Consider the following 16,503-nt stretch of genomic DNA (forward strand, 5'->3'; position numbering starts at 1 on the left):
GTGCCGTGATCGGATTGCCTGCTTCATGTCTAAAACGCTTGCACCCTAGGAACACCTTTAATGGCCCAAACATGTGGAAATGTCTTGAAGTGAGGGCAGGACAGGACAAGGATGTGGTAATAACCTACAGCATTACCTGAGCTCCTGTAATGTGTAGGGGTGCTGGTGAAAGATTGTGTGTACAGTTTACACAGACAGATGTGTCTGTTCGGAACGGTGGCGACAAGTTATCGGTGGGATTTTCACGGATTAGGCGTTCCATTCGCTGAATGTTCACAGGAACGACTGCAATGGGCTCTGAGCCACCTCAGTTGCCATCGACGTTCGCAGATGTACAGCATTCTTTAAAACGGTTACACCATGTGTTACGCATGTCAAGTCCCAGTTTGTCCCAGTTTGACTTGAACTCCTCAAGTCCTAGTTTGACTTGAACTCCTCTAAAACACTTAAAGAATGATGGGTTTGGTAGCAAGTAATTGTATAAATGACAATAGAATATAATTCCAGAGGTGAGATTACTGTTTTCCTTTTTTTTTCTATTGATTGAATTGTTGGTAGAGCTTAAAAATGACAATATCTTACTTACAAATTAATCAACAAATTATTAATGAAATCTACAGCAGTCTAAAATCTACACCACACTGGCTTGTAAATAAAATATTATACAGTATTTCTTTTTACAAAATATGAAACTTACCCCTTCTTCTGGTTTAAAGTGTGAAATTGTGGCCTCGTACCATTCCACTGTGCCTTTCTGTAGTCAGAGGGAGAATATTCCTGAAAACTTTCTCGTAAAAAGTACTGTGTCCTTGACAAGAATTACTTATTGTTGTTAGTAAGGTTTACAATCCTACCTTTATGACAGTTGCTATTTCCAGGTGTAGTTCATTACGGTTAGGACAAACTGCCTTAAACGCTTGCATCATCTGCATCTGTCCAACCGTCCTGAATTACATGTGAGCACAATAAGTACAAAGCATTGATATTTTTTTAAAACAGAAAAATACTGGTCATTATAGTATCTGTCTCCTGACAAAATTTGGGGGCTTTTGCGACTCAAACCCGACCCTCCGATCAGCAACCACAGCCTCAAATGCCTGAGCCACCACTGCCCTGCATATTTTGGTTTTGGTTTTCCCTTCCGTACTACACCCACTTAAATTAAGAACAGGCTCACTCACGCATCCCAGGAAACGTAAGGCACAAAGCGGGGTAGACACTGGACAGGTGCCAATCTATCACAGGGCACCCACACATTCACACACCAAGGACAATTTGGAAACGGCAATTAGCCTTGGAAACCCGGAAAACCCACCAAACACTGGGAGAACGTCTCGGGTTACTTTGCTGTAACCCTGTTCCCTGAAAAAGCGGGAATGAGATGTTGCGTGAAAACACTATCGAAACATCTTGTTGTGTTGCCGGTTGTGAAGCATGTGTGGAAAGGACGTTCAGTCACACAAGCAGTGCGGCATTGGAGCGCAGCATCTCCTTCCCGCTTTTTCAGGGAACAGGGTTACAACAAAGTAACCCGAGATGTTCCGTTTTAAAAGTTACTCTCGATGCTGCGTGAAAACGTTATGGGAACGAGAATACCAACGCCGCCGCACTGCAAGTGTCTGGACCCCCAGAATTGTGTTGCGTGTGCACACAATAGCCAAGGAGGTCTCAGACCTAGCTCTGGGAGGCTGACTCGAGGACCTGTAAGCCTGGAGTAGCATGAACATCCAAACTATAGAATCTCACAAATCTCCCGTCCTGCCTAGACTTTGCCCCTGGGCTAGTCAGAGCTATGCTGCATTTTCAGATTTACGTCCATCGCACTAGCCAGTGGCGTAAGTCAGAGCAGTCTTTTTTATGCCAAACGCTGCCACACCGAGTTGGAGATGCTATTGCCCTAGCTTACGAGGCGCGTGGTCACAATTCGCCTCTAGGATACAGGGCTCAATCATCCAGGGGGATTGCCTCATCTATTGCGCTGGCAAGAGGTGTTCCCCTGCAGCAAGTGTGTATGCGGCTGGTTGGTCCTCTCCACACACATTTGTGAGATTCTATAGTTTGGATGTTCATGCTACTCCGGGCTCACGGGCCACAAGTCAGCCTCCCAGAGCTAGCTCTGAGACCTCCTTGGCCTTTATGTGCACACGCTAGACAACCTTGGTGGTCCAGACACTTGCAGTGCGGCGGCGTTGGTATTCTCATTTCCATAGCGTTTTCACGCAGCATCGAGTGTAGCTTTTGAAAGGAAACATCTCGGGTTACTTTGCTGTAACCCTGTTCCCTGAAAAAGCAGGAACGAGATGCTGCGCTCCAATGCCGCACTGCTTGCGTGACTGGACGTCCTTTCAGACAAAATTGATCTAAGGAATGTTCCGGTTCACTCCTATTTATAACCTGCATGTGCACTTCATCAGACGACGTCACCTGACCGAGGTTATATAAGCCAAAAAATTTGGCGTGTTTGATACACACATGCTTCACAAACGGCAACACAAAAAAAGATGTTCCCAAAGCGTTGGAATCGAACTGAGACCCTAAATGTGGGAGGTGACAATGCTATCATTATGCCACCATGCCGCCAGCTGTCAATTAGTTAACCGTTATTTAAAGAAGCCCTGGACACTTGACTACAAGCATAAATCAGTGACAAATAACATTTTTAAACAACATTTTTTGTTTGGAGATTATGGTAACCTGCCGAATAAATCAAGCTACTGTGTAAATAAAAAATGCTGCTGTCGCTCAAAAACTTTACATGATCGAATAGTTCTGATTCCACCAATGTGTTCAGCAAGTGAAATTTAACAAAAACCACTCCATTTCACTTAGGAGACATTTACACTGAGCATGCAGGGCTTCTCGCGCGTGCACTCCTGCACAGATTAAACAGACCTGAGGGACTCAGCTGCCATTTCTATCAGCCTATTTAATCAGACTGTAGAATACGGCCACCAGTTCGCGAGTCTGTGTGTGCTCGTAGTATTGACTTGTTAACTGAGACTAGTGCACTATACTACATTTAAGAACAACCCTGAGAAAAAGCTCCACAGGATATCAATTCTTCTTAACCCATCTAGCCAATACAGACCCCCTAGAGAATATGGTGTCAGAAAGGGCACAGCAACACAAGCTTCGGCATAGACAGCTACTTTATTGACAGCTGGAAATTTTTTTTTTTGGATTTGAATAGACTTTCCAGATTAGACCTTTCAAATCTCTCTCTCTCTCTTTCTCTCTCTCTCTCTCTCTCTCTCTCTCTCTCTCACTCTGTGTCTCTCTCTCTCTCACTCTGTCTCTCTCTCTCTCTCTCTGTGTCTCTCTGTCTGTGTCTCTCTGTCTCCGTCTCTCTCTCTGTCTCTCTCTCTCTCTGTCTATTTCTCTCCGTCTCTCTCTCTGTGTCTCTCTCTCTCTCTCTTTCTTGACAGCTGGAAAACAATTTTTTTGAATTTGAATAGACTTCCCAGATTAGACCTTTCATATCTTTCTCTCTTTTTCTCTCTCTCTCTCTCTCTCTCTCTCTCACTCTGTGTGTCTCTCTCTCTCAGTGTCTCTCTGTCTCCGTCTCTCTCTCTGTCTCTCTCTCTGTTTCTCTCTCTCTGTCTCTCTCACTTTGTCTCTCTCACTCTGTCTCTCTCTCTGTCTCTCTGTCTCTCTCTCACTGTCTCTCTCTTACTCTGTCTCTCTCTCTCTGTCTCTTTGTCTCCGTCTGTCTCTCTGTCTTTCTCTTTCTTTGTCTCTCTCTCTGTCTCTCTCTCTCGCTGTCTCTCTCTCTCTCTCACTCTGTGTCTCTCTGTCTCTCTCTCTGTCTCTCTCTCTCTGTCTCTCTCTCACTGTCTCTCTCTCTCTCTGTGTCTCTTTGTCTCCGTCTGTCTCTCTGTCTTTCTCTCTCTTTGTCTCTCTCTCTGTCTCTCTCTCTCTCTCTCTCTCACTCTGTGTCTCTCTGTCTCTCTCTCTGTCTCTCTCTCTCTCTCTCTGTCTCTCTCTCCCACTCTGTCTCTCTCTCTCTCTCTCTCTGTGTCTCTTTGTCTCCGTCTGTCTCTCTCTTTGTCTCTCTCTCTGTCTCTCTCTCTCTCTGTCTCTCTGTGTCTCTCTGTCTCTCTCTCTGTGTCTCTCTGTCTCTCTCTCTCTCTCTGTCTCTCTCTCTCACTCTGTCTCTCTCTCTCTCTCTGTGTCTCTCTGTCTCCGTCTTTCTCTCTCTCTGTATCTCTCTCTCTCTGTCTATTTCTCTCCGTCTCTCTCTCCGTCTCTCTCTCTGTCTCTCTCTCTGTCTCTCTCGCACTCACTCACTATCTGTGTGTTACCTCAGCATTATCTCACATCGCGTGATGGCAGCGGGGTTAGTGCATGGAAACACAAGCCTCATGCTTTTCATAAGACACAGGCAGTAATCACAGTAGAGTCTGAAGCTCTCAGCAAGAAGGGTCTCCTGTGTGCACAATAATATTCACAGTTAACGCTCACACAACACTTCAGAAACGACACATTTAGGACATTGTTAACTCGATACACTCTCTCAGGGTCTAAGCACAGGGGTCTTCGAGAGCAAGAGTACCCGAGTCTTTTTTGCACCCTTTCAAAGAACATTCCCTACCGTTCTGGTCAATAATGTTTTGTGAAAAAGAGGACCTACCAGCTCTTTATTGACATCTCCGGCCTCCCACTCGGCTTCCACGGCCCTCAGCAGCCTGAGCAGTAGTGTATAACACATCCTCTGTGACCGGTGATGGCTACTGTAGCAGTGCCAGCGACTAGAAAAACACACATAATACAGATCTGACTGGTGGTTTGCTTGTCCATAAATCCACTTTAAATTTCTCTACTGAACAAAGCATAAACAAAGCATAAACATCAAAATATGGATTATGGTGAGGTGGAATGGCACGGGTTATCAATATACAGTAGGATCGATATTTAATACACACATGACTGCCTGTTGCAGTGGAGTAAGATCGGCTTGCACAGCATGATGGGAGAGCACAGTCCATGCTGCTGGACACACCTGTCCATTCCAGTTATAGGGTTCTTTCTGAAAAGTTTTCAAGAAAATAGCATTCAGTGACATCTGCTTGGCCTTGCCAGTGTGGGAATGTGAACAGTGTATCAATACAGAACAATCCAAACCTGAACTTGTTTGTGTTCATATTCCAGGATCTGACTTAATATCTTCTGATGAATGATGACATTTGAGACCACTTTACTCAAAGCAGTGTCCCTCTGTAGGAAGAAGGTATAAATGTAAATATAATCATGACTGACAGTGCATCATAGTGCAGTCATATCCAAACAACCTAATACTCACTCATCGTCTAAACCCCTCTACCCAGGACAGGGGGCCAATCCATCACAAGCCACACATTCACTTTGTGTAATTCCAATGCATGGGAATAAAACATATTGGACGCAATGGAAAAAACTCATGTGACATGATGAGTCCAGACTGACCCTATTCCAGAATGATGGGCGTGTCAGGGTAAGAAGGGAAGCGCATGAAGCGATGCACCCATCATGCATAGTGTCCACTGTACAAGCCTCTAGAGACAGTGTTATGATCTGGGGTTGATCAGTCGCTCAGGTCTAGACTCGGCAACATTATGTGGAAGTAAAATGAAGTCAGCTGACCACCTGAATGTACTGAATCACCAGAGTATCACATCTATGGAGCACGGCCATACTCTAGGACTCAAACAGTGAAAGTGCGGTTGTTGCACCAAACAGTAGCGGATATAGGAAGGCAACATCCTAAACAATATTGAAATATTATATGACAAATAACTTTGTTTTAGATAACATCAGCTTTCTTTTCGAACAAAGCTAATTACCATGTTAGCTGCCTGTATGTTTGCCAGCTACCTAAGATTGGTTTATGAGATAGTAGATTAATATAAGTACATCGGCATTATTGCACGATGGGATACTTTTTTTTTTATAGGCTAGTCTATCAAAAATAATAAAAGTTTGGCTGATATAACAATTTATTTGTTTTTTGTTTGTTTGTTTGATCATTTTTATGCAACTACTATGACAAAAAAAACATCATTTTTATAGTATTTCTTTTATCCTATAGAGGCAGCTTAGTCAAAAAGTATTTGCTTAGGCAGCTTTAGACCTGCCCTGTACACATCCATGCCCTGAGCTCCCCGGGATAGGTTCCAGTGACCATACACAGGAAAATCTGAATGCAAAATGAATGAATAAATTTTAACTAATTGATGAATTAAAATTCACAAGGGGTGTTGAAGTGAAACCAGGACTAGAGAAATTAAAATCTTAAAATAAAGTATTTTAAAGAAGGCCACCCAAGGTGACTCAGGAACCCGTTCCCATAAACATTCAGCGAGTGGAAAGCCTTGCAGAAGAGACACATTCGTCTGTGAACTGGTGTTCTGCACAATTAAAAGTCCCAGTTAGACTTGAAGATCCCTTGTAGATGTCTTTACAAAAGCCTCAACAATTCATAAACGATTTTCAGAACTGGAATAGACAAAGATCTTTACCTGGCTGGTGAAGAGTCTTAAAATGAGGTGACATTCTCCCTGCACTTTAGATGCACTAGACCGTGGCTCTAGCTTGAACCACTTATCATAGCCAATAACAGGGATCTCCTGTTGAGAAATAAACAGCAATCTGTTTTTGTGTGTGTGTTACTGTTGCTGTTTCTTTGTTTCTTTGTCTGAAACCAAAAAAACTGGGAAAAAATATTAACTTTTTTAACAATTTTTTTTTTTGTTATTGTAAGGAGATCTAGGCAAAAAAAAAAAGGTTTTATGATGGTACTTACATTATATGGTCCCTAAAATAGATTATTCTGTTGTATTCATTTTAACTTACACTTAATGGGATGTTCAAACATCCGAGAAAGTCATCTGCATTCTCTTCACTCCCTGATGCTGATGCTCCATTGGATCGCACAGATTTAGCTATTTGCTTGAAGTACCTTGTAACAAAAAAAAAAAAAAACTTATAAAAAAAAAATCATAATTCATTTAAATATTAGTAAACTGGAATGGGTTGTGGTGTTTTTAATTGACTATGTAACCCCAAAATGCTGTACCTTCCCATTCCTCTGAACCCACTGATCTCGTTCAGCTTACGGCACGCTTCAGCCACAGACACATCATCGTCATGATCCCTAAGGAAAATGGGTTTTGTGGCTTATTTTACACTCCCAGCTAACATCTTTGGTATGCTGGGGTGAGATTGATTATTTGCTTGGACTTTCATGACCATTGGTGTTGAGAGAAATAGGCCTAAAGGCTATTTTAACAGATTTCTTACCATATATCGAGATGCAGGAGGTCATTCTGGACATCGTCAATGTCACTGCGTAAAGATAAGAATGAAACTTCATCGATTATAGGTCATACACCGTCATTCTTGCAATCATGTACAAGCAGTAATTAAACAATTATTCTGAGCAGCGTGTTAATTATTGTACACTTCATGCTTTATTAAGCAGTTTAGAGCTTGATTTTAATTTAATACTCACAAAACAAAGTGTTCGTTCCACACGGGGTTCAGAGTCTCAGGTTTGACATCAGTCACTTGGATGTCTCGTGCAGCCAGGACTTCCTTGACGCTGGAACGCTTCTCTAACTTCTCCTTCCTCTTACGAAAGCTAAATTTCCTCTCTTTTCTCTCCTCGGTCTCACGTGGACTTTGTCCCACAAGAATACCCAGCATGCAGTAGGGATCACTGTAACCTACAGAGCCGCAGAAACAGCACATGAAACGCTGTCCTCCAAAACACACATGTAAAGAAACATCTGTCTGTACCTTAGTGTAGCATATTTATCTAACCAAAGTTTTGCCTTATTGAATGTACCTGGACAAACGGAGTGGCAAAGTACAGCGGTACCCCACCTTAAGCACTGAAATTTGCCTCTGCATGTTCAGCACATGAGATATCAAACCAAACGCTGGCAAAGTCAGAAACATGCTAACATACAGTAAGTATAGCCAGTTAGCATGCTTTGATGAATTTATGTATCATATATAGATGTAATGGATATTCATTGAAACCTCGGATTGCGAGTAACACGGTTTGCGAGTGTTCCGCAAGACGAGCAAAGATTTTTAATAAAATTTTGACTTGGAAAACGAGCAAGTCTTGGTTTACGAGTACCGAGTATCATGCACTTCTTGTTTTGACGCAGCTGATTACAACTGAGCCAATGGTTTTTCTCTCTCTTACGCTGCGGAATTTTGGGTAATCATCTACCCTGCTGGGTCTTAGGGCGTGTCTCTTACTGGTATAATCAACATCCGTGCACACGTGTACTGTTTACTATAACACTGTGACCATGTGTGTGTGCGTAAAACACATTTTATTTTGTGTCTCTTGTGTGTGTGTTTGTGTGTACAGCACGTGTTATGTTTATTATAACACACGTGTGTACAGCATGTGTGTACAGCAAAAGAAAGTCTCATTAGAGAGGTTTCTCTCTCTCTCTCTCTCTCTCTCTCTCTCTATCAGCCTGCACGGATTGCATTATGTGTGTGCACGTGTGTCATTGGACACTGTGCCCCTTCACATACACCCCTCCTCCTCTTGTCTTCACACACACCCCTCCTCCTCTCACCTACTCACACACACACACTCTCTCTCTTCTGGAACGAGTTATGCTCGCAATCTAAGATTCCACTGTACTTTATTTTATTAGAGACTTGGCTTACTTTAGCATTCTAAATTATTTGATTGGGGTATGGTCAGGGACGCTAATACTGCTGGATTATCAATCTTTAATAGGGTTGCTTTTTATACCATTTTTTTTTACAAAATACTGACACAACTGACCAGCTAACAGATAAAAAGAACATCTGGCCCAACGTGCAAAGTGACCTACTTTTTCAAGAAGTGGGGCTTACTTTGTTTATTGTCTGAGCAATCACAACGGGATAGTTGTGTGATTGTTAGCAATACAGTATATACCGATCAGCCATAACCTCATAACCACCCGCATCATATTAAACAGGGCCCCGTTTCTGCAACCAAAACAGCAATGAACTTTGTGTGCACGGACACTCCTTTTTACATGAACCAGCATTAACCTCTCCTAGCATTTTAGAGCTACAGTGGCTCTTCCATTGGATCGGACTACACCAATGTCTTATCCTCTGAGGATTTCGAAATCATATTACATTTCTAAAAAAAACTACAGCATTTAGACACTGCAAATTCCAAAAAACATCTCTCACCATTGGCGTCCTTAGCCATGAGATTCTTGCCTTTCATGACAGAGACCCTTAGAGAAAAACCTGGTCTCTGTAGAAGAAAAGATCAGATATGTCATTACAAAAGAGATGGGATAGAAACTAGCGCTCTCATTAGTTAATAAATAAATAAATAAAGCAGATGCATCACTCACTTAAAAGCTCACCGATGGGGCTCAATTTTAAAGAACGTAATGTAAGTCTTAGGTTTTCAATATGTTTCCAACAAAAACACAACTCCTGCACTCTATCATGCCTGATTTTCTTTTTCTTTTTGTTTAGCCAATATAAAGGGACAGTTGGCAACATTAGAATCATAACGCGCCTAAACAAGTTAAAATAGCGACCCTTACAGTGTCACAACCTTTGAGAAAAAAGCAAAAACCACACTGGAATTGTCACTCATTGAGAAAGAAATACACAACCACAAGCATGCACACACACACACACACACACACACTGTTAGAAAATTTCCACCATAAATAAGCTGTTACACTCAGATAAAAATATAAAATGGTGACTCCTGGGTAAAGCTGAGCCCTGAGCCTGAGGAGGGTTGTTGGTGTTGTTTTTTGTCCAGGAACACCATGATTAAAAGATTAATCACAAGAGTAGGAAGTAATAAAAAAATAGAAATAGAAAGAAAAGCAAGAAAAAGCTAATTTAAAGAAGAAAACAGGAAAGGATGTACACACAATCAAGACCCATGTGAATATGCGAAACGATCAAAAAGTGAATTTTGCATAATTTGGCCGTGTTAAATGTCATTGCTGTATATGGAAAAAAATGATCATTGTAATATGCAAATGATGAATAAAATGACTTTGAAGTCATTATAAAAAGAATTAACATTAACATTCTGTTTAGTTGCCAAATAAAATCTCCATACTTTGTAGTTCAAAAAAAAAATTGAGATTAAATATCTACTGAGGGTCGAAGCAGCTTGCAGTCCAGCAACACCATGACCTTTCATGAGATGAGGAATCAATCAGTACTCTTACTGTCAGACACAGAGTTGGCGATTGTTTCTAGCTGAGATTCAGAGTGAAGGCTTGGATAGCTGTAAGAAGCTTAATGGCACAATATGTGCCTGTTTCCTTCACACAGTTTGTCTGCTCAAGGAGCCTGCGCTTGTTTCACAGTGACATTTGAAATCTCCCGGACAGATTCATGACAGAATGATTTAGGTGGATGTCTACAAAGAGGTACAGTATTCAGCTGCTATTTCTACCTCCACTGCAAAAAAAAGTGGACACCATGCATGATGGATGGATCGCTTCATGCGCTTCCCTTCTTACCCTGACTCGGAATGGAATAGGATCAATCTCGACTCATTAGATCACATGACCTTTTTCCAACACTCCAAAGTCTCAATAACATGCTCACGGAAATTCTCTTACTGTGACTACTAAATATAGCTCTGATTTTACCACATGTCTTTCTTCTTTACTCACTCACTCATTGTCTTTACTGCTTCATCCTGTATTCAGGGTCGCGGGGGGCCAGGAGCCTATGCCAGGATACTTACAGTAGGGCAAGAGGTGGGTGCACCATGGACAGGGTGCCAATCCATCGCAAGGCAAACACACAGACACTCATTCACACACTTCGGGCAATTTGGAAACACCAATTACCTAATCTGCATGTCTTTGGACTGTGGGAGGAAACCGGAGTACCCAGAGGAAGCCCGCCAAACACGGGGAGGACATGCAAACCTAGCTGGAAATCGAACCTGGACCCTGGCGGTGCAAGGCGACAGTGCTAATCACTACATTGATTGTAAAACTACTTATTGGTTCTAATACTTTGATGTTCTGTAAATTTTTCATGGCCAGGTAATGTATATGATGTTAAAAAAAAACAAAGAATGACATAACCAAAATACACATTACAGAATGACATAACCAAAATATGTTTTATATGTATGTCTAATGGACAAGACTGAAACTTAAACTTATCAGAAACATACTGTATCTATCAAAGAATAATTCACCAAAAGCCTCACCTTGCTCTCTCTCACTCTCTGGAGAATGATTTCGTGCTCCTCCTGGCTTATATCAAACACCTGGGCGAACAGGAAATATATGGTATTTAAAAAACAGACATAAATAATTGTCCCAAAGTGGACACCTGTGATTGTTCTTTTCACCAAATGTGTAATAAAGTTGTATGTGTGAAATTAAACAGACAAACAATGTTCATAATGTGTTTATTTCCACTGCGTTTACTGTATCAGTCTTTCTTTGTCTGGTATGACCTTAGAAGGTCAAATTATCCATTTTGAATGAACAAAGACATAGATCATTAGGTCAGTGTTTGAAGTGTTTCCGTCACCGCTTTGTAAGAGAAGATTGGGTGTGACTGCACCTAATATAATAGCAGTGCTGAACATCAGTGACCAGCAGGAGAGGGCTTATATATTTAATCATGGCTTAATCTGATCCAATTCGTTAACCACAAAAAAAAAGCAAAAAGACCATGAAATATTTCCCTACATGGTTTATTTAATTTTCAGCAAAACTAAATAGTGTTTATATATGTTATGGTTAGATACTGAATATTAAAACTGGAAAAAAAAATCTAGAAGACATCTAACACAACTAAACACAGAAATACTGTTTTGATGATTGTTTACATAATATGTGCATAAATAGGGGGGGGGGGGGGGGGTAGTGTGTCCCCCCACCTCCCCCAAGCATTTATTTCCAAAAATGTGTATATTGTTTCAATCTTACCATTTGACTTAAATATCTTAAAATTGATTATTTCAAAATTCTAAATCAAAACAACAAGCTTCTAAATTAAATAAAACATTACTAAGGCAAAATAACAAGATTCAAAATCGAACATGAGGACAATAAAATCAGTGTAGGACAATAAAATACGGAGTCAAATTACAAGATACTAAATACTATATCAAGACACTAAGTCAAAATTATAACTCGAAAGGTCAAAATGAGGGGGAAAATCACTTTGATATTTAGGGTTTCTATAAAATATGAAGCAAATATAATGTTTAACCATGTATAACAACTGTAATAATAAAAATAACACATAGACTGCCTTGGATTTTTCATAAAGACACAAATGCACAACTTTCTGCAGAACACCTGTGACAAATTCTATCAGCTTATTTCCTTATTAAAAAAAAACATATAAGAAAGTTTCTCAATGTTGGCTCATAGGCTCATGCAAGTCTAAATGCAAAGTTGCAAAGACACTGAATGCAAACTCTAATACAATTCATATAGTTTTTGACATTTTTCATTATTTTTAAAAACATCAGTGATTTACAGGATTTATTTATATGTGGTTACTTGCACACAAAAATAGACCAGAAAATTTTATTATAAAAAAACAATTATTGCGTATTAATATGTAAATATTAAATAAATCGTTTATTTTCAAAAATGGACATAACGTAAAAGTACTTGAACTATAATGTTAATTTAGAATATTTTTTCCGGTATTGTTACTATATAAAATCCATATTCTAAGTCATGTAAAAACTTATATGAGTAGCTTTTTATGTTAAACACTCCCACTTATAATACATACCTGAAAATTATACTTACTATACTATAAGCATACATTCTCAGCACTTTGTACAGTACACAATTTCCATCACATGAAGCATACATACTGTATAATCAATCCCGTTTGTGAAAGAGGAAGGGAGGGTCTTTACCTTTTGTAGGTAGCTGAACAAGTCCTCTTCGTTGGTTATATATTCAGGTGATGGCACACCGACACGATTAACCACAGTGTAGACGACCTCCTCGTATAATAAATCAAGCTGAAAAACAAAAGCTATTTCCTTTAATATGGGCTTTAGGGCCGACAATACAATGCAAAAAAAAAAAAAAAAAAAAAAAAAAAAGTGGAATTAATTACTAAAAGTGTGATTATACAGTAATTAAATCTTAGAATCCCAGAAATATCAAACCTTATTTCTGTTTTGATTCAAAATTATTCATTTATTTTGACTATTTCTAATTGAATACAGATGTACAGTATGCTGCGGTGGTACAATCGCATGTCGCATCTGGGCTTCTAAACTGTGAACACATTGACCAATTAACAAAACACATACAACTCACTTCATTCCTAGTGGTTTTCTCAGGAACAAGCAGCTGGTCCATACACTCTGGTGGTGGTGGACCTGCAATAACCTCCTCCTTGTAAAGTGTGACACAAGAACAAGAACGTAAAATGTAACAGATGCTCTAATTTATTAAAGATTCTCATGTGTAAAACCACCTCGAACTCTCTATACACACATAACATACACATCGATTCACCACACTGAGGACATGTGCTAAAAACTCCACTTGTCCAGTTTACAGTCTCCCAGTTCTCTCTTACTCACATCTTAGCGCAAAAGAATTGCAAAGAATCATCAAAGGGTCATCTTCAAAGCGCTAAACGTGGGCCCCCAGGCTCCCCATGTTCAGGTGCAGGTGCTTAAACTCGAATTTCTGAGCTGCACATTCATATTAATAAAATTACCCATGTGCAGCGCTTGCCTCCGAGGTTTTTCTTGGGGCAAGCTCTTGGGACAGGAGTTCTTCAGCTGTGTCTAGACTACTAACATAAAAGTCTAGGTCTTTCCTTTATTCTGCATACAAATGAAACAGATTCTCTGTTCTCCTGCTGTCAGTAGCCGTTTGTTTTAAAGCAAGAGAAGGCTGTATACATATGCGTATACTGTACATACATGCTTTTGATTGTGTAGAATAACACAACACAGTTATGAGCATAAAAACTCCCTTTATTTCTCCATATAATCCCCTTCTACACTAACACAGGTATCTCAGTGTTTCACCAATGCTTGAATACCATTAAGGATCCATGATCGGACTGCCGATCTGAAACGCTGGACCCCCAGGAACCCCCTTTAATAACTTTCCCAAGCATGTGGCTTGCAGTGAGGTCAGGACTGTACGGGGAATGTGGCAATAACTCCCAGACAGTAGTGTTTGAGTTACATCCCATGTATTTAGTCATTTAGTCCCATGTATGCTCAAATTATGTGCTTTACTCTTCTGAGAAGTCCTTCCACTAAAGTTTAGAGCATGGCTGTGGAGATCTGGGCTTATTTAGCTACAAGGGCATTAGTGAGTTCAGGATGTTGATGACACACTTGTTCCAAAGGTGTTATAAGGTGTTGAGTTCATTCAGGGCTTTGCGCAGGATACCTGAGATCTTCCAGTCCAACCTTAACACTTACATGTCTTCATTGAGCTTGCTTTCTGCACAGGAGCATTGTCATGCTGGAACAGGTTTTTCTTCTGAGTTTCAGTAAAGGTAAATTGTGAGTTTATTGGGTCAAGTGGATGCAATGAACAAGCCATCCATCACATATATACTGTATATGTTGTCCTTACTACAAATGTGTGTTTGTGTCTATGCAAGGTCTTCCTTTCAGCATTTGGGGGCTGGAATACTAAGAGAAGAGTACTGCACCCTGAACTGCTCAATCAAACATTAAATCAGACACTTGCTTTATATGTAGGTGGAGCAAAGGCCACCATGAGCAGCGTTCCACGGTTGAACCTGAACATCTATAACCAGCCTTCTGATTCTTTACACAAACAGTCCTATTCACAGTTTTGTAAGCCCTCTTTTCACTCATATTCTAAAAAAACAGGTGGGTCTCAGGAGTGTGTTTGGTGTCCAGTGAATCTTATACTCACCTCAGCTTGGCTGGTCACCAACAGACAGTCCTGCTTTTGGACAATTTTATTCATTCGCTCAAAGAACTCCCCATTTCCCTTGGCAACCCTGCAACATTTAAATGGATCGGTTCAGTTAAAAAGCATCTCACACTCACAAAAAGTTCTTCCTTTTAGAATACAGGCAGGTCGGCGTTTCGAGGTACCACTTGGCACTTGTTAGCAGAATGTTCAGTGCAGCTGATTTGTGAGTGCCACGGTGTCAGTCATGTGCAGCCTTTTTTTGTAACTGCAATCACTGTGGTATTTCAGCATTGACCAGATGGATCAGATGGAGCTCAGATATAAAACAAACAAGCATAAGCTACCCGACTATAAGAACTTTTTCAGTTAATAGCTGTTTTATGTAATTTATCTGTAGTCTTTTTCCTTTACTTTTACATGGGCGCAAAAAAATTTCATCTCATCTCATTTCTAAACCTGAAAAAAAAAGAGACAGAAGCTAATCTTGAAGAAACTGCTTCCACAGGAAGATGGACATATTGTAATTCCTGTCACTGCCTCTCTAAAAAGGAGCACTGGTAGTTTTTTTTCCTTTTCACAATGGAAAGAACTCTGTGCTATCCAACTCAGTTCATTTTATTAGACACCGATGCACAAGAGAGGCGGCTGATTTATTTCTCCTGCGAAGTGAAGGGATGAACTCCTGGACCCCTGCCACTCGCTAATTTCCCAGCCTCTGTCGCCATGGTGATGATAGCACATTCATGGCAGGATTGGTTGGCATGATGGAGGACCTTGGGAATACCCCCACCCCACAGACCATCTCCACCCTGCACCCTACACCCCCCCCCACCCACACACACACATAAACACACACATTTCCCCACCAGCAACACAACCCCCTACTAACCGTCTAAACCCCCCACCGCCGACATCCATTCTACTTTCCCCTTCTGACTCCAAGAGTAAGTGGAAAGAAATGAACATTTCTCTCATTCTCACTGTATCCTTCTTTCACATTCTTTACATTGTCACATTTACAACCGGTGATGCTTTATTAATGTCATCACAGCAGGTGGTGACGTGTTTTCTAGTTCATTCTGGCTCTCTCTTGGAGCAAGAAGATAAAGCCTAAAGAAACCTCAAGAGGAAAAATCAGCCTTTAGACACACTTGAAAGTTGTTCGTTTGTGTGATTGTTCATTTGTTGTTTCGTTTATTAGGAGTTTAAAACATGACACTTTCAGTTACATCAAAAACGCTTCAAAGTCCAAAACAATTTTATTATCTTAAATGTAATTAATGTTAGGAAATCAATTTAAAGCAAACTGGTTTATTATCCTTATTAGCAAAGTTATTTCTTGTTTTACTGATTTCCTTTAATCATAAGAGTTAGGTTGTTAGCCCTTTTATGCATTTAGGGTAGACCCGGGCATTTTAAGGCCTGCGGGCCAAATACGGCCCGCGGCCTGACTCTGACTGGCCCGTGAAAGGTTGCTTAGAATTAAGAAAATAAAACCTACTTTCAAAATTTTGCATAATGCACTAAAACAGCAGTGCGTTAACTTTGAAACCTGTTTACAGTGTGCGTGCGTCGTTTACGTACAGATACTCTG

At 40.5% G+C, this 16,503-nt stretch overlaps 1 protein-coding gene across 1 annotated transcript in view; it reads right to left on the reverse strand.

The window, feature by feature from the left end:
- Positions 1 to 16,503, reverse strand: part of baiap3 (BAI1 associated protein 3) — a 58,624-nt gene that overhangs the window by 16,642 nt on the left and 25,479 nt on the right. Inside the window, exons 3-18 of the mRNA XM_053492525.1 lie at positions 14,907 to 14,994; positions 13,311 to 13,388; positions 12,899 to 13,006; positions 11,216 to 11,275; positions 9,196 to 9,262; positions 7,487 to 7,700; positions 7,276 to 7,320; positions 7,052 to 7,129; positions 6,829 to 6,934; positions 6,495 to 6,602; positions 5,122 to 5,214; positions 4,923 to 5,026; positions 4,631 to 4,748; positions 4,302 to 4,426; positions 855 to 945; positions 698 to 754 (exon numbers count right to left, since the gene is read on the reverse strand). Coding sequence (XP_053348500.1) covers positions 698 to 754; positions 855 to 945; positions 4,302 to 4,426; positions 4,631 to 4,748; positions 4,923 to 5,026; positions 5,122 to 5,214; positions 6,495 to 6,602; positions 6,829 to 6,934; positions 7,052 to 7,129; positions 7,276 to 7,320; positions 7,487 to 7,700; positions 9,196 to 9,262; positions 11,216 to 11,275; positions 12,899 to 13,006; positions 13,311 to 13,388; positions 14,907 to 14,994 — 1,540 coding nt within the window. The remainder of the gene's footprint in view (positions 1 to 697; positions 755 to 854; positions 946 to 4,301; positions 4,427 to 4,630; positions 4,749 to 4,922; positions 5,027 to 5,121; positions 5,215 to 6,494; positions 6,603 to 6,828; positions 6,935 to 7,051; positions 7,130 to 7,275; positions 7,321 to 7,486; positions 7,701 to 9,195; positions 9,263 to 11,215; positions 11,276 to 12,898; positions 13,007 to 13,310; positions 13,389 to 14,906; positions 14,995 to 16,503) is intronic.

This window comes from Clarias gariepinus, chromosome 3, assembly GCF_024256425.1.
Source record: "Clarias gariepinus isolate MV-2021 ecotype Netherlands chromosome 3, CGAR_prim_01v2, whole genome shotgun sequence".
NCBI lineage: Eukaryota > Metazoa > Chordata > Actinopteri > Siluriformes > Clariidae > Clarias > Clarias gariepinus.